This window comes from Syngnathus floridae, chromosome 4 (assembly GCF_059516105.1).
Source record: "Syngnathus floridae isolate MCC-2025c chromosome 4, RoL_Sflo_1.0, whole genome shotgun sequence".
NCBI lineage: Eukaryota > Metazoa > Chordata > Actinopteri > Syngnathiformes > Syngnathidae > Syngnathus > Syngnathus floridae.
This window is the reverse complement of record NC_142416.1, coordinates 8,705,230-8,725,703: the sequence shown is the minus strand read 5'-3', so window position 1 is coordinate 8,725,703 and position 20,474 is coordinate 8,705,230. Positions and strand designations below refer to the sequence as shown.

The window sequence follows — 20,474 nt, the reverse complement described above, 5'->3', positions numbered from 1 at the left end:
ACTCACCACCTCTGCATTGTAACCAGTGTTCCACCATGTCAACATTGTCATATTTCAATGTCATAAAAAAAACACACATTTTTAGCACGTTTTATCGATGTAACAAAAGACTAAAAAGCAAAATGTTGTGCTTCTCATTTACAACATAAACAACAGAGGCAACAAGAAAGTTTTCCCTTAACTGTTCAGACCATGTGTTTTCTGTTAAAAAAAAATTGCAGGTCTTTTTATACCTTGTAATTACAATATGTAAACATTCTGTGATGTTGCACAACAGGTTTTCTTGCCAGGAGATTGCGGTATCATCAGGCAGCAGTATTTCAGTCTGTAGTGGCTTGGGCTTTGGGGCTGGAGGACATTTACAGGAACTAAAATGTAGATGAGGCAACTGTCGTTGGAGTTGTCAACCAACTTACCGATTGTGCGATTTCTACCACAGCCTAAACAACACAGCGCCGTTCCATGTCTGCAGGTAAGACACTAAGTTTTGCTTGAATTGAAAACGTTTCGATGGGGTAGCACTGTGAAGACACGTTAGCTCATCCAAAAAGAGCGGTTGCATGGCAAGGTTAGTTGAAAATTGTGCAAATGTGCGACTGTAGAATGTTTCACACTGAAAATGAAAAAAAGATCAAATGCAATTGAAAATGTTACCTTAAATTATGAACAAACTAGCAAATACACACACTTCACTTGTAAAAGGTGTCCTCCTCATTACTCTGGCTGGAAGCTGGGCAGCCAAGACACAAGCTATATAATGAAGCTATATTTTGGGGAAATAAATTTATACAATTTAATGTAAGTTGAAAATGCAGCTCAGTGCTTCTGAGTGTATTTAGACCAGCAGAGAAGACCTTGAAGACTGTGACTGCACAGCTACTGGTTTTAATTCTCATGGGATTATGCTGTCCTCCAAGTTGACTCCCTTTTCCTCACCCTCCCTTCCACTGGTGCAGTCACAGCAAGATCAAGTCACTTGTATCACTGGCACTCAACTGCACAGGAGATTAGCTTCAAATGAGCCTTTGTATGATCTCCTACTCTGCCCACTATAAGCATCATGGTTGAGACTTCTGAAGAGGTGAGGCAAGATTCAGAGGCGAATAGAGCCTCTTCTTGCGGCTTGTGTTTGGGACGCATTAGAGGATTTATCCCGTCCAGTTATCGCACCGAAGTGATTCTCCTTTTGAAGCTGGCAGGACCTGTGGTAAGATCCCTAGATGAAATGATTGACAAAGCTTCATTTGGCTCGAATTGTGTAATTGTATATGTATGTGTGGGTATATTTGATCAATCTTAATACTGGTGATAAGCCATTTACCACTTTGTTTGTAACTACTCCAGGTCATTTCCCAGATGATGATCTTCATGATCAGTATCATCAGCATGGTGTTTTGTGGTCATCTAGGGAAAACACAATTTGCAGCTGTATCACTGGCAATTGCGGTGAGGACCTTTGCCCCATTGTTATTTCCACTAGTACATTGACACAATTAACTTGCTTGACAAACGTTACTTTCAGAAAAAAAATCAATGCATTTTTGTTTTATTGCTGTTGTGTTTTTACCTTAAAGTGCTCTGTAATTTGTCAGCTGAAACAACGGTTGGATGGGGAATTGTCAGAGCAATCATTTTGCTCATTTTGATTGAGCACGTACAGCATGACTCAAGTGTGTTAGTTTGTGGAACTTTTGAAATGTTTGCTAGGGTTTTCAAACTGTGAAGTGGCTTGTTTAAAGCTGGAAACCATTGGGCCATAATTATAGTTCTCGAAATGAATTACTTTTATCACTTTTAACCTAAGGCACAGATTTCATCATGCATCAGGCATAGATGAAATGACGTCATAACATTTGCTTGCCGCTGTAAAACAAGACATTGTATTCCAAATTTATGAGCAACGACGTATTAAATGTTCATAACATTTGCTTGCCACTGTTAAACAAGATCATTGTATTCCAAATCTATGAGCAACAGTGTATTAAATGATCATAAAATGATCTTAGAATGATGTAATTGGCAAGATAATGTATAGACAAAATTTTGATTTCGTTGGAAAGAAAAGATTGACTCAACAGTGAGATGTGATCGTTTCTCTGTATATTTTGTGGTGGTTCTTTACTACGCAGATATTCTGTGAGCCAGCCTCAAGTGTTCAGGGGAGGACAAAGAACAAATACAGTCTGTTTTGTCCACACCACTTGTATGATTTGAGACAAAAAGAAAACAACACTCCCATCCTTTTGACGTATCTAAATTGTTTTCAAAAATTGTAGCAAAAAAAATAAAATAAAACAAAGTAGCTGACTGATACAAAAATATGTGAGGGTGGTAATTTCCAAAGTGACGCAGAGCATTCCTGAACTTATTGCTGTAAAGCAGCAGCAAAAGTTACATTATTATGTTTTGTGGGTTTTTTTTTTTTTTTTTATTGTAGAATGCCAGTTGAGTAGAAGCAGCTGTGGTTGAATTCCAAGTTGTGACAAGGCTTTGCCATTCTGAATCTGGATTTGCCACCTCTAATTTTACTCAACAAAAACTGGTGACATTTTGAGTCAGGGATACTATGAAAAATCATATTTAACGATCTGAAATAGATGGTAAAACATTGCTTCTCTGACTTAATTGTTGGGTAAATAGTGATCTCACCAGCGAGAGTTATAGACAAACTGTGTTTGTTTTATTACAGCGTGTATAACATATACAGTATACACAGACATAATATACTATAAAAAGATAATTATTTCATAACCTCTGTTTTCAAATGGGCGGGATAAGTGGTATGCATTTATCGATGAGTAAAACTGATTGAAACGACCATGCAGTAATATCAAAATAAATACATTTTAAATCAACCCCAAAAGCTTCTGTATGAAACTCAGTGCGAAAGATAAAAACAAAGGACATTTTCACGATAATTATTATTAGTTTTAGTTAGTTTGGGGAAATGTAAGAAGTAAGTTGTTAATTTTTTGTTTTCATGTTTACTTCGTTTCGTTAACAAAATGTTTCTTCAATTTTAGTCTTAATTATTTAGTAAAATAACCTTGCCTGGCAGATGGTATGCTCTTTTCTGTAGTTGGCCGTTGTAATTAAAGATATCGGCTAAGGTGTAATACTTCGATGCAAAGAGTGACAATGGCAATTCCACAGTTAAGAGGTAGTGCTTTTTGAATGCCAGAAGTTTGGATTATTTTTCCATGAGATGGTGCCTCGGTGACAGGACATTTACTATGGAAAAACATTGTAAATTACCTTATTTGAGAGAGACGTTTGACTGAATACTGTGCTCAAACCTCTATGTCAAAGAAATATCGGCCGTAATACGCCATGTCTTTATTATTGCTTCTTTAATTGCAGGTGGTTAATGTGACTGGCATTGCCGTTGGAACTGGCTTGTCATTGACTTGTGACACCCTTATATCTCAGGTAGTGCCCTCACGAAAGGTTGCACTTTTAGTGAAACAAAACCTCTTTGGGCTCACTCTCAGCTCCACTTCAAAACAGTTCAACCTTGGATTTTTCTATCAAGATTTCTTCCATCTATCAAAACCACAGTATTCATTAGTGGGCTTCCGGTAATTTATTTGATTCTGCTCTTGTGTAGACCTTTGGAAGTGGAAACCTGAAGCGTGTGGGGGTGATCCTTCAGAGAGGGGTTCTGATTCTCCTTCTGGCGTGTTTCCCCTGCTGGGCTGTTCTCATCAATACTGAACCTTTTTTACTTGCCGTTAAACAGACCCCAGAGGTTGCCAGGTAAGTCACGTTTTAATCCTCCCATCACCTTCAGCCTACTATTTCTTATTCATTTTTATTTTTTATTTTTTATTAGTTAACAATTGGTATAATAAATACATAAAGAAGGTAATGCGACTATTATTTTTTAGTGGTCAAGCGATTAAAATATTTAATCATGATTAATTCCTTTTTTATTGTTCACTCATTGTTAATCGCACATTTTATTTATTGTAAAAAAATCCCTTGATTTTTAGCAAATTTTATTACCATTAACATGAAGAAGAGGTTTGATTTTCCTATGCAGACTCATTTTTTATTGAATTGGATTCAGTTTATAAAAGGTCACACAAACAGCTCATCAACAGTCCATTCTAAGAATTCAAAATTTGGGCAATATTAAAAAATACAACATGCATTATGCATGTAAGCATCCATCTCCATGCATGATGATGCACCACACCAGTGCACACAGTTCTTTAGCCTTAGCCAAAGTTGACAACAGAGTTCAGTTATTCACTTCAATCAATATCATTGGTGACGTTTGTCCGAGCGTGTCTCCAATATAATGGGTAGAATTTTGAAACCGAGATACCTTGCGATATCGTGACACCCCAAACATTACTATAATATAATAATGCATGTGATCTATATTTTAATGTCTCTATACCACAATTTCACCTGACGTTTTGTGTGCTTCACAGTCTGGCACAAATGTATGTGAAGATCGTCATGCCTTCTCTGCCAGTGAGTTCACTTTTGTCTCTGTCCATAAGTTATGTAGACTGCTTCTATCATGTAGTCGGATTATGATTTTTCTCCATCAGGCGGCATTTATGTACCAACTGCTGGGAAGATATCTTCAGAACCAGGTGCTGTGTAGCAATACAATATTTTTTTACATGAAAGTTAATAATAGACATAATACATTTCACTGTGTGCGCGCGTGTGTGTGTGCGTGCATTGTTTTGTTTGTTTTGCAGGGAATTATTTGGCCTCAGGTCGTAACCGGTGTAGTTGGAAACATTTTAAACGCATTTGTCAATTATGTTTTCCTCCATCTTCTGCAACTAGGAGTTCCGTAAGTTTCCCAGAATATATTTTTTTTTATTTAGAAAAATACAGATCTTGTATGTTTTGCAAATACGGTGAAGATCAACTTTTAATTAGTGTAATATTTACTCAGTATCATTAACATGCAGAGGTGTTTGATATTTTTGGGCTGATATTAATTGCCACAATGCAATGCACGCTCTACTTGCCTAAATGTATTTTGAAGGTATTTTTATTTCAGTGTTACTACACAAAATATGATTTGTAAAGATGCCAAAATGTGACTGTTTCCTCCTAATTAGTGAACAATTGACCAATTTTGCCAGTTCGCCCTCTGTCCTTCGTCCAGCACCCTTCCGTCCTCCACACTACAGGGAGACGGGGGTCACACTGCAGTCCTGGTTTATTTGGCACTCGTTCTCTTCTTGCTTCTAACGTTCAACTCAATATTGTCTCATTTGCTCTTAACCACTCTAACTTCACACCCATGTTTAAAACATTCTTTGTTTATGTTTGTTAAAGTGGGTCTGCCGCAGCAAATGCAATGTCACAGTGTGTTTTTTCCATCATCCTACTGGCCTATATTTGGTGGAAGGGGTTGCACAAAGCCACATGGGGAGGTCAGTTGCCTTCTAACTTTCAATGCAATGATGAATGGAGAAGTGGATGTATCTTATTAAGTTAGTACACTACCTGCACAGTGTACAGTATTTATTGTTCCTCCAACAGTTAGTGTAGTACATATGTGATGATGTTTCAACTAAATTGTTAATGACTGTAACTATACATGGAGATGGGCAGATTAAATGATGGATGCAGTCACGATGGTCAAAAGTAGTGGTTTCACATCTTATAGTCAAATGTAACACTTCACAAATATTTGTTGATGACTTTAATTTTTGACCCTCAGGCTGGTCACGTGAGTGTCTCGAGGAGTGGGGACCCTTTGTCAAGCTGGCCATGCCAAGCATGCTCATGTTTTGCCTTGAGTGGTGGGCATTTGAAGTGGGAGGATGTCTTGCTGGCATAATTAGTGAAGTTGAATTGGGAGCCCAATCTGTGATCTATAACCTGACTGTTGTAGCTTTCATGGTAACTCAAATGGAATTCATGTCATTCAGTGGTGGCCAACTCAATTAGCATTGAAAGTCTGACTGTGTTTCTTGAACCTAAACATTATCTTTGTAAGGAGATATTGTGAAGATTTTGTGTCCACAACAAATAAATTTGCTGGTCTGTGGATTTAGCTATGGGACATATAGTAAATTTCAAACCATAGCTGAATAGCGTTGATCTTTTCTGATCTCAGTTTATACAGTAGGAGATTCAACTATTTTTTGCAATCATTTTTAGGTTTGGAGAGCAGAATTCTCCATTTCGCTGCACAAAATATACAATTTTATAATGCAGAAGTCCCTGTCTGTGATTATATCCTAAAGTGGAACATGTGCCTTCATTCAGCCACTGAAAACTAAGCCGTGTAGAGAACGGAGCAGGCTAACAGGGATACCGTATCTTTCCAATAGTAACTATAAGCCAGTCAATCAAGATTTAGTACCAATTTTGAAATATAGGAGCAATCTGCTCAGTTCTTTTCCTTCCAATTTCCAAGATGGCTGTGCAGATGAAACCAGGCTTCACAATATTAATATATAAAATATGAAACATTTAAAAATGGACCGACTGACAGAAAAAAGACAGCCAAAGAGTTGCATGTGTTTTATGAGCGTTATGTTGGCCACTCTGATCGACATTATGGAATTTTGAATGACTCAAAAGTGTTTCTGATTCTATCCATTTGACTTTTTCAGTTCCCCATTGGAATGGCAGCTGGAGCTAGTGTCCGTGTAGGGAATGCTCTTGGTGCAGGAAACAGTATGCAAGCCAAGCTGTCTTGTAAAGTTTCCATCATCTGTACATGTAAGAGGCAAAAACACAGCCGAGCAAGACAGCTAACGGCCAAACTATTCAGCCCACTGGTTGTCACTGCAATAAAAAGAGAACATGCCAGTGACGTGGAATGACATTTGTCTCATGGCCCCTCAAATGAGCTGATTTGCCATCTATGCCAAAAATTATGCTGTAAAATGAATTTGGAGAGTGTTAAATGCAAAAACATTCTTGGATCACGATGAGTTACCATTTCACGAATTTTATTCTGTTTGTCTCTTTCCCATTGTAGTTGCAGTCGCCTGTTGTGTTGGACTTAGCCTTACACTATCCAGAAATGTAGTTGGCTACATTTTCACCACAGATCCGTGAGTCATCTCACCTTCACTTGATAATATAACAAATTTGTCGTCAAAGGATGGCGTGGTTACTGATGCTTTACAGGCAACAGCCACACTCTTATCTGAGCGTGAAACAAAGAGCAACCGATAGCCCATTCCGTCACTGGTACTGAATGCCCACCTCTGACATTAACATTGTATTGTATTTTGTGTTTTTTTTCCAACTTCATCTTTCCTTCAGAGACATTTTGAAGAGGACTGCTGATGTCATGGTTGTTTTTGGTGTCATGCATCTTGCTGATGCTATTGCGGTGAGAAAACTAATTTCATGCGAAAGTGATCAATGTTGACATCTAAAAGAATTAACTGCAATTCTCATCACAGGGTGTGAGTGGAGGTGTTTTTCGAGGAGTTGGAAAACAAAAGGTCGGTGCTGTGTCCAACCTGGTTGGACACTACTTCATTGGCTTTCCAATAGGTGTGTCGTTATTGTTTAAGACACAATTGGGCGTTGTAGGTAAGAAACAAGCATAATCGTCTTTTACGTTACACAATCATCACAACAGTGTGACTCATGAGATTCTGTTTGTTTCTGTTGATTCTTGAACAGGACTTTGGACTGGTCTTACGATCTGTGTGGTACTGCAGGCTATTTTCTTCATGGCATATTTGTGCCGTCTTGATTGGAGAAAGGCTGCCGAAGATGTGAATAACTAATTTGCTGGAAAACACAAACATGGCATGCAATTCAAATGATTTTAATTTTGACATATTTGTATATCTCTGGTCAGGCTCAAAGGAGAGCAGGTGTTCAGGTCAAGGTTGAAGACACGGTGGAAATGCAAGACTGCGAGACAGGCAAGTCCACGTTTAGAATAATGCAGATTATCCCCATGTTGCAATTACGTAATATACTTGGCTTGAACATGCACATACTGATGGTTCTCTAGTTTTAACAACAGATATCAGTAACATCAAAAACTGGGCAATAAATTATCCGTCCGTCCGTCCGTCCGTCCATCCATCCATCCATCCATCCATCCATCCATCCATCCATCCATCCATCCATCCATCCATCCATCCATCCATCCATCCATCCATCCATCCATCCATCCATCATCTGTACCGTTTGTTCCTACGGGAGTCGCGGGCGTGCTGATGCCAATCCCCGCCGTCATCAGGCAGTAGATGAGGGACACCCTGAACTGGTTGTCAGCCAATCGCAGGGCACACAGAGACGAACAACCATCCACACTTGCACTCACACCTATGGGAAATTTGAAGTGCTCAATTGGCCTGCCAAGCATGTTTTTGGGATGTGGGAGGAAAAAGGAGGACCTGGAGAAAGCCCACACAGGCACAGGGAGAACAAGCAAACTCCACACAGTGAGGGCCTCAGGTGGAATCCACGTACTAACCACTGTTCTCCCGTGCCGTCTGCAACACATTTTGGTGTTTTCCATGTTCCATGAAACTAGGTTTTAATCATCCAACATAATTACAAAATGCAATGGACCATTAGAACACTGGAGGGAAGGCTGTTAGAAATGGGCCTTTATACCCCTATATTTTTATTGCATCAAAAAATAGACGTTTGCAGCTTGTTAGGTTACGGATTCTAGTTATTGATCTGACTCCAAATTGCGATCAACACTTAACACATAAATTGCTATGTCCTAATCCACACACTGGCGCACCTAACAATTTTGCGAGTTCGTTCTGTCAAAGAGAAGACCAGTAGATCAATTAGACCAAATTTACCAATTATTTATTCCTGACAAAGCGCACTAATACAGGCCTGGGTCCCGGGTCCCTCACACTAAAACTCGTGCGTTTTTGTGACCACCAAAAGACGACACATTCTTCCGGGTTGCCCAGTTTTAAAGAAACACAATATGAATATTAAAGCATGCAAAATATTGTGAGATGATTGGTCGATGGCCATCTCCTCCCCGGTCCAGGTGTCGCTGAGGTCAGACGGTTGGGTTTTCCCCTCGAAGGCCGGTCTCATAGACGTGCTGTTGTTCTCGTTCCTCACCGACCTTGAGACGGTCTCCTCCGGTACTCCCTATCCGGGCCTATTCCACAACACTTCGAAGAAAACAAGTTCATGCAGTTTGCCTGCACATTCCTCGGCCCCCACCAATCCACACGAGCACTCCAATACTAGATATTAATATGATTATAAGTTTAACACAACCTTAAAAATATGTTTGCAAACTACCAAAAGCACATTTCCCTTTATTCCCTCTCATGACCTCATTTATGAGGTCATCACCCGTTACTTTAGCAAACAGCTACCAGCGCGCTGTCGATCCTTCCTTCCCCCTGCTGCTCATGTTGAGTCACCAGGGCATATTGGCCCATCGGTGGCAACGGGCCAACGGTTTTCTCGATCAACCGGACAGTGAGTGACCTAATACATGGAATACAACAACAATCGCATAAAATCATAATTGTAATAAAAATAGCTACAGCAACAAGCACAGACATGATGAGGCCTTTCCAGCTTCCGAACGTTTTCATCCAATCAGACCAAATATCGGTGTGTACGCCTGAATGATCTTTCATCTTTTTGTTCAGTGTCCTTAGTCCTTCCAACGCCCTGGTCAGTCGGCCTCCTGGTGCCGTGTTGTTTGGGATGAAAGTACAACATGCATCACCAAACATTCCACACACACCATGTTCCTTAGTCAATAGCCTGTCCAACGCAATTCTATTTTGGAACGCCATTAACGACGTTGCAGCCAATTGTTCATGAACTGCGGCAAATGATTCAGCTGTATAATTACCCAGTCGTTGGACATTGTAATGAAAGTAATTAGTACGGTCTACATTTTTATTGGGAGTGATCCATAGGAAGATACTTTCGAATCCCGAGAACACTTGATTAACGAGTTTATACTTATCTGGCACACCCCGGGGCACTCCTATAGTGTCAATATATGTTGGATCGTCGTTGCTCAACCACTGGGGCAAAACGTCTCTTTTGCTTGCTTCAGGAGCCCCGCCAGTGGGGACTCCAGGTTCCAATTGAGATTCTGTATTTCAATGTGGACAACCACCACAGGCATTATCAACGACACGAGGGCACAGATACCTGATGCATTCTTCGGCAAGCGATCCTATAATTTGTCATCTCCACACCACAACCAGATGTCACTGGTCTTCCTCTGCTCCTTCCATCACTGCTGGGTGAATTCTGGCATGTCCTGTTAAAGCTTGAAAGCAAGTGAATTTGGAAAAAAACTTTGTATATCACAATTACAAATTGAAACCTACTCACCCATTTCTATTTTACCACTCCCCCTTTGACACATTCACCCAATGTGTCATTACGTATCAAAAGGAACCTGCAAAGCGTCCCCTCTCATCACCACACTCATTGTAGACAGGCCCACGGAACCTCTAGTTACCATCTGGGCCCCGGGACCATCACCCCAAGTCCTTGAAACTTGACTGTCCACCACACACACTCGGCAACACAAACAAAAATCATCGCACTCCTGTCAGTGAGCTTATAGCCTGGCTGACAGCGGACATTTGTACACACAAAAACAGACATCAAGTATCAAAATAAAAACAGTCATAAAATGAATCGTGGCGCCCGCGGATCATGTCCTGAAAACCACGTCATCAACAAGTTCATCATAAAAACCAAAAGGGCAAGGGTTAACATATTCTTGTAAATCCAACACAAACTTTCCACGAATGCAATCGACAACCTGCAAAAAGGAAAACAAGTTACGCAAGCAACGCGCAATCCGCTCCTTAGCTGGTGGCTGATGCTGCAAAAAAAAAAATCAAGTCACACAGAAAAACAAAGCAGAGCGTGCTATTGTCGCAAACACGTTCAAGCGTCAAACAATTGGTCACTGTCCACCTAGTCCGTCACCCCGTCGGGTGAGCTCAAAGTCGTCACACGTCAAATCGTCCAAAGTCTTGCTGTTCGATACTAGTTCTGTCTTGTCTGACCATATCAATGGGCCTTCTCCATCACACCGTTTTGTTGTCGATGGTGCCCCTGATTGATCATTGAGCCATGGTTCCAGTCAGAACTCATCACTTACTCATCACTTTTATCCTCAATTGCAAACACATCACCCCAACTTCAGACCTCTCTGGCCAATCATACTGCGCACACAGTCATAGATGATCTCATGCGCACGCACCCATCCACACACTCGCAGACACACACATCCGTCTCTATCACTCAGCTCTCCTCCCACACTAAGCAAAGTTAGTATGTTAGTGTGCAGGCAAACATTGACTCCTAATAGTAACTCTTCACATTTGGACATACTTGTCAACATGACCTATTGTAAAATCTCCAATTCAATTTTCCATAAACTCGCCCACCAGATTCATCGCAAATTGTCATATATGTCTATCTGGGGGGGGACGACTGTGGGACCCGCGTGTCAGGGGAGCCTCCATAACCTCAGATTGCGCCTACAAACTCGATCTCTATTAATTATCCTAATTAAATTCAATAAAGATGGGTCCGACTATTCCCTCTGGATTTTTACGTCATCATTTGGCTCTCCCCCTTTTTCCTGTTGTCTAGCTCAAATATGTTTCTCAGTCTGCTTCTCTTTATTGCCCATCTTGGCGAGTCTAACTCCCCCCTTTTTCTCTTCCTAAAAATCCTGCCTGTCACACCATCCAGCACCTCTCCCTAGAATGGGCAGTTTTTAATGTAATTTACGTCATTGCTGTCCAGATCTTCTATCCTCAATCTCCCTTGCTGTGAATCCCTGTTAAAATGCCAAAATGCCCCTCTTCCTCTTGACTGAATCCACTTTAGTTCAAATGTCCTATTCTAAAATGTATCTAACTCAACTTCTACTTCTTAAGCCTGACGAGCCAAAATATCAGATCTCGCTCTTGTTTCTTACCGTTTTAGCCTATTTGTTTTATCCAAATCTGTTCAATCTCTGACTATGATGCTTTTCTCTGTAGCTCTACGCATTATTCAATTTTTTATCAAATCTCCTCAGTTCTGTCAAACTCAGTGCACAATGAAGCTCCTGTCCACCTTGACCCAAGCTCCACCCAGTTTGGTAACGCCACAGCAAGGAGTGCGATTTGGCCGTCGGACACTTCCAACACCCCTGCGTCCCAGAGGCCACACAGAGTGTCTTCCATGCCTTGGTCCGCCTCTTTCGGCCAACGATATTGAGGCCGTTTGATAGGCTGCGTCTCATCCATTTGGAGATCAATAGGGGCCACCGAATGACAAAACCCGACATCAAATGGACCCCGGGACCACAGTGTGTCGGGCAAGGCCGCCAGCATTACTTCAGCGTCCTCATGATCAGTTAACTCCCTACCGTGTGTGCGGGACACCAACATCATCTCCAGCAATCCTGTGTCTGCCATGGGTTGTTTAATTTGGTATGCATTCTGAGACTCAGACCAGTACAAATTAGGAATGTGAGTTTTCCGCCAATCGGTCTGTTGCAACAACTGCTTGACCATTGAGCCCAATTGTCTGGCCTCGTGTCCTGGGGCAAGAGCCAGCGAAATGTGTGGCACCCCTTTCTCTGTCATTTTGAACCACTGCATTTGTTCATATGTCAATTCAGTTGCCGCTGCGACTCCCTCTTTACCAATCAAAATGGATGATCCCACATGTGCCCTTCAATTTCTCCAAACAAATCATCACTTTTTCGGTCATAATATAGACTGCAATGCAAAGGATCAACAGGTGGGTGGTATGGCGCCAGTGAGCAGATCCAGGGCTTCCACAGTAGGTAGGTCGAGAACACACCGCCACCAGCAGGGGTCTCTGGCTCCAGCCTGGCCCAGTAGATGGTTGCAGTTTCTGCTTCTGCCGGTAGGGGCGCCATCAGCCACTGACCATGTTGTTGTAGCTGCTGTGAGCACTGGATGCTGACGCCATCTGGAAATTGAATAATCACTCCCTCTGGCCCACACAGAATTCTGGCTTGAACGGCTGACAGCAAGTCCCTTCCCATCAAATTGATCGGAGTGTCTGTGGAATGGATGTATTTGTGCCACAGTCTACACCCTGTCCGGGTGATCACAGTTTCAAGTGGTTTGGTGAAAGGCAGAGTACGTGGTTGTCCCGAGAAGCCAACTAAAGTTGTTGTTTTCTTTGACAGTGAGGATACAGGAAGGGCAGTGTTTATTGATGAATAAGTTGCTCCTGTGTCCACCAGCATCTTCACAGGTTTTTCCTTCCACTGTCACATGAAGCATTGGCTCCGCCGGGCCACTGCTTTCCTGGCTCCCCGGGCAGCCCTATTCAAATTGTCCACACCAGAGATCATCATGTTGGTAGTACTGACCTCCGTGCGTTTGTGGGCGGGTGGCTCCGCGTGGTCGATACTGTGGGCATTCTTTTGCCCAGTGGTCGGTTTCGCCGCAGATGAAACATGCGTTGGGCGAATGGGGTTTGTATGCTGCCCTCCCCGGGTAAGCAGGTGCACTCCCTCCCCGGCCTCTGTATCCGCCCCGGAACTGGCCCCTTCCGCGCCCCACCACCTGAAGAGCCTGTGACATTTGCATTTCCTTTTTCTGTGATTTAGACTGTTTAGCTTCACCATGCATTTTTGCCAACTGTAATTTCAACAACTGTTTAGATAATGCGTCTGTCTCGTTTTCAACTTTAGCTTGTGACTCAGTGAACATTCTGCAGTGATGCAAAAGATGACGTTTAAATCGTTCTTCGGCACAAACCAGAATGTCAGGATCTGACATTAGCTGCTTCTTCACATCTGGCGGAAGTCCATCCAGCAGCGCCGTTCGGAAGAGCACCTCTGCCTCGTGCGTGAGAGCCGGATGGCGACCTGTGGTTTCAATCCAACTCTCCACACATGTTACATAATGTTGTGCAGGTGACATTTTCACATCATAAGGAAACATAGTGGGGGCCAGATCGGTGGGTTGTGGGAAAGTCAATTTAATGTTTTCAAACAGGGGCGCTGCTACTTGTGGCAAGGGCACCTCCCTCCCCAGTCTCGCTGTGCCTGCTGCGTCCTCAATTGCCTGCAATTGCACTAGGGAGCATGCTCCTGCCAACATCTGGCGCATGTCACCGAGTGTACAGCTCTGCCCACTCATCAGAGCCAAAAATTTGTTTAGCCACACCTTGCCTCCTCTGTGAAGTGGGGGCATCTTTTCCATCATCGCGGTCACATCACGGAGCACCATGGGCTCGTAGTGCTGACCGCCCGATGTGGTCACCAGCGGACACATCAATTCAATATTTCTGCACCTCGGCCTGTGTCATCTGTCCCTGACCTATGTCTTGACCTCTCAAACGTTATTACCTGTGTCATGCTTGCTCAAAAATGTGCCTTAGAATATGGTGCTGGGAATTTCCAATCTCCCCGATCAAATTGGCTTCTCAGCTCTTCTTTCTCATGCTCCTGTTAGCCTGCAATTGTCCAAATCAAAAATGTTATTTTCTTTTAACTGTCTTTCTTTTGAACTTCTAAATCGCTCGTGTTGCTAACCTAACCTAACCTAACCTAACCTTAAAGAAAGGACAAACAGATTACTCCCAATAGCTCCTCATTATTTACGAGTTAGCCCCCCTTTCTTGAACATTCTCTGATCCATGCCGTCTTCCTCCTCACACGCCTGCACCCACACAGGGTGTGCACATAAACGCACACACCGAGCACGCACACAACCGCTCAATCTCACTGCTTCAAACATTCACTGAGAAACTCACACTGTCCCTGCCCCGCCCGGGCCATAGCACCCCCCTCGTGCGAGGGGGGGTCGCGGCATCAATGTTGACCGGTTACAGGCTGGCCATTTCCTGCAACAATCATGATGCCGGCCCACCGCCCGCACGAGCATAGCACAGGCCCACGCACACAGCCCAGACCCACGACTACGCGCGAGTGCAGGCACGCTCATCAGTCTCAACCTCTCAAAGGGCAAGCCAACTTTGCTGTTGCGCCCTTCATCATGTTCACATTCGACATCTTTCAATGTCTTCTACACAACATTTGTTGTCTCTTATTCTCATCCTATCAAGCCACCGTTCTAGTAACTTTCTGTCACACGCCTTATTTTCTCTACTGCCACACCTTGCTCATCTTAGTTTCTCTAACCAACTTAAACACACCATTGTCCACTTCTCAATTTCCCTATTATCGCTCAAAAGTCTCCTAAACATTCTCCATTACTGATTTCTTCCATAGAACACACATCTCACTCACACACACTGATATACACACCCACTCATGAGGATCCTCTGCGCGCACACACACTCTCCCCCCAATTTGGTTCATTTTGGATATTTTAGCAGTCTGATCTCTCACAGGAGGAACTGTTACCACCGGATATTTTTTGAGGAGGCCTCACTTCCCCTCGGGGATCTCTATTAACCCCAGCTATTTGAATACGATCGTCACCGCACCCTTGTCCGCCACGACAAAGCACTAGGTCCCTGACCTATCCGTAGTGCGCGTAAGTCCCTGACTTTACCGTACACGTTACACACGTAAGTTCCAAACTTATTCACCGTATGTATCTTAACTTCATGCACACCTTATTTGATCTGAACGACAGTCTCCTCTTAAATTTCCTCTTTCAATTTGCAGCATTTCGACTTATAGTAACAGGTATTCTGCTTACCTTATCGGTGATGAGCTCAGGGTTGAGGAGACGTCGTACCAGCTCAACGTTGTGCGCTTATTCCAAACGGTTCGCCGACCGGGAGACAGTGTCCCTGACACTGTCCGGTGTCTTGGCTAAAGACCACGAGTTGTCAATTACCCTTCTCTTGACATCACGTCCGCGGTCACCAAGAAATTGTGAGGTTACGGATTCTAGTTATTGATCTGACTCCAAATTGCGATCAACACTTAACACATAAATTGCTATGTCCTAATCCACACACTGGCGCACCTAACAATTTTGCGAGTTCGTTCTGTCAAAGAGAAGACCAGTAGATCAATTAGACCAAATTTACCAATTATTTATTCCTGACAAAGCGCACTAATACAGGCCTGGGTCCCGGGTCCCTCACACTAAAACTCGTGCGTTTTTGTGACCACCAAAAGACGACACATTCTTCCGGGTTGCCCAGTTTTAAAGAAACACAATATGAATATTAAAGCATGCAAAATATTGTGAGATGATTGGTCGATGGCCATCTCCTCCCCGGTCCAGGTGTCGCTGAGGTCAGACGGTTGGGTTTTCCCCTCGAAGGCCGGTCTCATAGACGTGCTGTTGTTCTCGTTCCTCACCGACCTTGAGACGGTCTCCTCCGGTACTCCCTATCCGGGCCTATTCCACAACACTTCGAAGAAAACAAGTTCATGCAGTTTGCCTGCACATTCCTCGGCCCCCACCAATCCACACGAGCACTCCAATACTAGATATTAATATGATTATAAGTTTAACACAACCTTAAAAATATGTTTGCAAACTACCAAAAGCACATTTCCCTTTAAGCTAAAATAGTCAATTACCACATTAACAATGTATAGTGTTTTCTTGATTAGTTTAATGATATCCGCATTCAAAAATAAAGATTTTATTTGAAAAACAAGGACATTTCTAAGTGACCTCAAACTTTTGAATGCCTGTTTTAGACAACATGAAAGTGGATACAATGATTTGGAGGTCAAATTTGTCAAAACTGCCAGCAAGTGCAACATACTTGGATGAGAAGCTACATCAATGTAATATTATTTGGCCATCAATCAATACATCACGCTTTTATTTCATTTCTAGACTCTGAAGTGGGTCCTGCTCCTGCACCCAGATGTGAGAGCACTGCAGAGGACCAACAGATTCCAGACCAGCATGAAACTGCAGTCACCATAGTCGGTGATGTTCTCACAGTGAAACAACTGCTTTTACGTCGTAGCTTGGTTCTACTTGTCATGATTGTCATCTGTGTGGCTGGAATCATTACCAGTCACTTCCTTGTCGGACAATTGAAGTGAGTCTCGGCTTGGTTTATATTTGAGAGTTATCAGGTGACCATGTTATGATGAACCGAGCATTGTGAAAGAGCTAAGTTTCTGATTATATACCACTTCTAGTAATCACGTGCTTTATCATTGTGATCAAACTCAATATCATAAATCACTGTATCATAATAATTATGTGTGTACAGTACATTAGAATGGCTTCGAATTATGTTAATTTAGTATTTAATTGACAATATAGAGAACCTTTCTACATATTGCCAATGATTTTTTTTTTCATTCCTTGGCTTCTGACTCAACATTAGACTGACTATTGTTATTTTTCTATTGGTGTCTACTTTATAAATATAGAAAGTACTGAATATTAACTTGTTTTAATTAACTGTTTTGCTGTCTTTGTGGTTGCACCATTATGAATACATAAAGTGTTTTGTTGCACAGCTGTGAAATATGCTATATAAATAAAGTTATCTTGTCTTGTAATTGTATTGTAATTGTATTGTAATTATATTGTATTATATTGATTGCAAAATGGGCCGTCTTTTCCTCTTTGTTTCTTTCCCAAACTGCCAACAGAGGTTGCTGTCTGCTCAGTTTACTCGGAGTTGTGATGAATTCAGTGGTGTTTGGATGCGCCTATATGCTGTATATGTAATGTAAAAAGTACATGATGCTAATTGAAATGTGACTAACAACCAAAGAGTGATACATTATTTTGTAACATTCTGTACACCGGGAAATCACGAGTGTCAAAGTGACCAAAAAGACAGTGACTGATTCATTATGCCAATGTTCATTTGCTTGGCATCTCATTTGCTTTTGTCAAAGAAGACCACTGAATACTATATGTTGTACACCACAAATAAATAACCAATAATTTCAAGTAAACCCCTCTGAATTATTTGGTATTATAAGACTGTCACCTTATATCGCTGACAAAAATTGATGAGATTGTTTACACCCTAAAAAGGCTGCTGTGCTAAGAGATGGCTCAGCCTATTTTAAAAGCACATATACTTACATCATACATTTAAACATGATACCTTGGCACACATTCTTCCTTGTATGATGAGAGTGGTGTTGAATGATGTCAGAACAGCCATTGATGACATCAAAACAACTGTGGCTGTCGCTAGGGTGCTGAAAAAGAAATGGCTTGAAGTCTAGACTTTGGAAAAGCGGGTCTTCTTCCAAGCTCAGGTTGTCAAAATCGATTTTAGAGACAAATCGGAATACTTACTGGGGGCGATTCCAGGTTACTTAAGCCGAAAGACAGGGTACTCACTGTCTGAACAGACTGACAATCGCAGGGCTTTTGTTGTGAATGGTCGTATCTCGATGTTGCAGTTGCTGATCCTTTACGCTCTATCCTTTTATTGTAAGTTCATTCTGATTCTGTCAAAAGCCTAATTACATAATGTATCTGTTGCTATGAAGTTGCTGTTTCCCCTTATGTGCTTTGTCCTGTTATGGCAACCTTTATTCTGTCATATAGGCCTGATGTCTGACAGTATATACGCATGCTCAGGTTTTCAGTCTGTCGAGATTTCTTCCAGTTGAAATGTCTAGTTTTCGTTCATGTCTTCTGCGTCCAGCCCTGCTCTTTGTTGATAGTTGGTAAAGACTTACTTTTCAACTTTCGTGTCATGTCTGCTTCTGGGTCCAAACCTGCTCCATATGTGCGTCTCTGACCTGTCATGGACCCAGCAGACTTACGACACATTCCATCGAGACAGAGTTGTCACCACCTTCTCCTAACAATCCCTTCACCTCCAATCAGAGAGTGATCATCTTACCAGCTACTGCTTCGCCTTTTCGCCAGAAATCCCTCTTGTTGCTCCTCCTTGATGGGTCACTCAGACCATCACAAACTCCATCTTACTCACCACTACCACCCTCAGCCTGCCGACCACCCCCACGCTCTTTGTGTAAGCTCAGTCTTTTCCTCCCATAATTGTTTCATTGCAAGCATGTGCCCAAGCCACTTCATTCAGAAACAGAATCCGATCAGAATTAGCTTTATTGCCAGACTCTGTTCCAGAGATGCATGCCCTGTGACCACCACACAACCCTCGCCAGCAATGCACGCTTGGCGACCGTCGCCCGAACATGCCCCAGTGTTGCGTGCACCGCGGCCGTCCTCCAACCCTGCTCCAGCTGCCCAAGCCTCCAAGACCCTTCTCTGGACGCACAAGCCTCCAACCCTCTCTCCAGCAACACAAGCCCTGCGGCTACCCTCTGACCTCACTCAGGCGGCACAAGCTGTGTCGCCGTCTTTCTACCCTCCTCCAGCAGTGCAACTCTTTCCGCCGCCCTCTGAATCAGCATTAGTTTCTTGATTTCTTTAATTCCTTTGTCTTTGTCATTTCTAGCTGCTGTTTGTTTTCTGTTCTAGCAATGCTGGTTGTCTTGTGTTTGTTTAGTTGCTTTGGTTTTTGTTCTGGACTTGGGGCTTTAGGGTGACTGGTCGGTCGTTTATCGATGTAGCGGTTGCGATACAGTTGCTGATCCTTTATGCTTTGTCCTTTATGTCTTAATCCTTTATGCTATGTACTTTATTTGCTCATTCCATGCGTCAGAATTCCTTGCTGTATCAGTTGCTATGCAGTTGCTGTGCTTTGTTCATTTATTATGTCACCGTTATTCTGTCATAGGCCTCATGTCTCACAGTATATGAGATTGTGTTACTCTGACAAGTGATCAGTGTGTCAAGCAGCTTTAAGTGATAGTATAAAAGTAATTGTTTTAAAAGTACTCAAATTATAAAAGTGGATCATGTGTACAGCTGACCATTGATGCGTGTTAACATTTACTGGAAGCTAAATGTTCATCCTAACTTTGCTACGGGAATATGTGAGGACCACAGACGTAAGATGATAAAACCGGCCACAAAAAAATTATTGTTGCTTACAAATATGGCAATAATAGAAGTATATAGTTTCTTAACTGATTCAAAATGAGTGATTTTAGAATTTAAGTACAATTTTTTGCCTCTGATCATGACATGCTGCCCTATGTCTTGGCATCTTTCACAAAACTGTTAGATGTAATAAAAAGTGTAAAAATTTTGAACATCCTATTCTCAGTCTACTTGCCTTGGACATCCCTTCTGGCTACTGCCTCCTCTACTCATATTTCCCTCTTTATTTGACTGCTTGTCTTCATTTAGTTTCCTGATTCAACTGTTTTCATTAAGCATTACTTTATTCCCTGTCACTTGCTTCCCTTCTGTTTTTGATCGTGAAATCAACATATCTGCTGCTTCCCTGTGGTGTGTGTGGCTTTTTATCTGCTCTGTAATTGCCCTGAATCAATGTATGCACATGGATCCATATAAAAACGATTACTTTGTTGCGCTATACTTGCTTTGAATCTTCAGGAGTTGATGGCGGAACTTAATGTAAGTTCCGCCATCAACTCCTGTCTGCACCTGGATGTTCATTCTGACACTTGATACCATTCTGGCTGAGACACTAGCCTTTCAAATTCCTTGATCCTTTGTCCACTCTAAAGATATTCTTTTTGCATACAA

At 42.2% G+C, this 20,474-nt stretch overlaps 2 protein-coding genes across 16 annotated transcripts; one reads left to right on the top strand and one right to left on the bottom strand.

Annotated features, from left to right (window-relative positions):
* Positions 1 to 947: 947 nt before the first annotated feature.
* LOC148398763 (multidrug and toxin extrusion protein 1-like) lies at positions 948 to 17,830 on the top strand. 6 transcript variants are annotated; one of them, XM_088373151.1, is made up of 17 exons: positions 949 to 1,207; positions 1,345 to 1,446; positions 3,361 to 3,429; positions 3,608 to 3,756; positions 4,440 to 4,482; positions 4,563 to 4,607; positions 4,719 to 4,816; positions 5,115 to 5,219; positions 5,311 to 5,408; positions 5,699 to 5,880; positions 6,600 to 6,708; positions 6,971 to 7,046; positions 7,261 to 7,330; positions 7,404 to 7,536; positions 7,630 to 7,724; positions 7,811 to 7,877; positions 16,743 to 17,830. In XM_088373151.1, exons 1-17 carry the CDS (start codon positions 1,061 to 1,063, stop codon positions 16,955 to 16,957), a joined length of 1,803 nt encoding a protein of 600 aa, XP_088229277.1. In that variant the 5' UTR covers positions 949 to 1,060; the 3' UTR covers positions 16,958 to 17,830. The 6 variants fall into 6 exon arrangements, with proteins under 6 accessions (XP_088229273.1, XP_088229272.1, XP_088229277.1 ...); XM_088373148.1 differs by having other exon boundaries at positions 5,091 to 5,219; XM_088373147.1 differs by having other exon boundaries at positions 948 to 1,207; positions 4,563 to 4,816.
* On the bottom strand, positions 6,925 to 19,434 carry LOC148398762 (uncharacterized). Of its 10 annotated transcripts, none has more exons than XR_015857936.1 (5): positions 18,183 to 19,423; positions 17,986 to 18,082; positions 8,438 to 8,493; positions 8,146 to 8,357; positions 6,925 to 7,740 (listed from the first exon to the last, which is right to left on the bottom strand). XR_015857936.1 is itself a non-coding variant. In XM_088373153.1 (2 exons), exon 1 carries the CDS (start codon positions 14,241 to 14,243, stop codon positions 13,287 to 13,289), a length of 957 nt encoding a protein of 318 aa, XP_088229279.1. In that variant the 5' UTR covers positions 14,244 to 14,775; the 3' UTR covers positions 8,762 to 10,240; positions 10,306 to 13,286. The 10 variants fall into 10 exon arrangements, 1 of the variants encoding a protein (XP_088229279.1); XR_015857934.1 differs by having other exon boundaries at positions 8,438 to 8,456; positions 17,964 to 18,082; positions 18,183 to 19,417; XR_015857932.1 differs by having other exon boundaries at positions 8,146 to 8,286; positions 8,358 to 8,456; positions 17,964 to 18,082; positions 18,183 to 19,414.
* Between the last annotated feature and the right edge of the window lie 1,040 nt (positions 19,435 to 20,474).

Excerpts from the sequence above, each read along its gene's own strand:
- LOC148398763 (XM_088373146.1), top strand. The coding sequence starts at position 1,061 with ATGGTTGAGACTTCTGAAGAGGTGAGGCAAGATTCAGAGGCGAATAGA. Across the intron at positions 1,447-3,360 it reads CTGTATCACTGGCAATTGCG|GTGGTTAATGTGACTGGCAT; the intron begins GTGAGGACCTTT and ends CTTTAATTGCAG. Across the intron at positions 3,430-3,607 it reads GTGACACCCTTATATCTCAG|ACCTTTGGAAGTGGAAACCT; the intron begins GTAGTGCCCTCA and ends GCTCTTGTGTAG.
- LOC148398762 (XM_088373153.1), bottom strand. The coding sequence starts at position 14,243 with ATGTGTCCGCTGGTGACCACATCGGGCGGTCAGCACTACGAGCCCATG.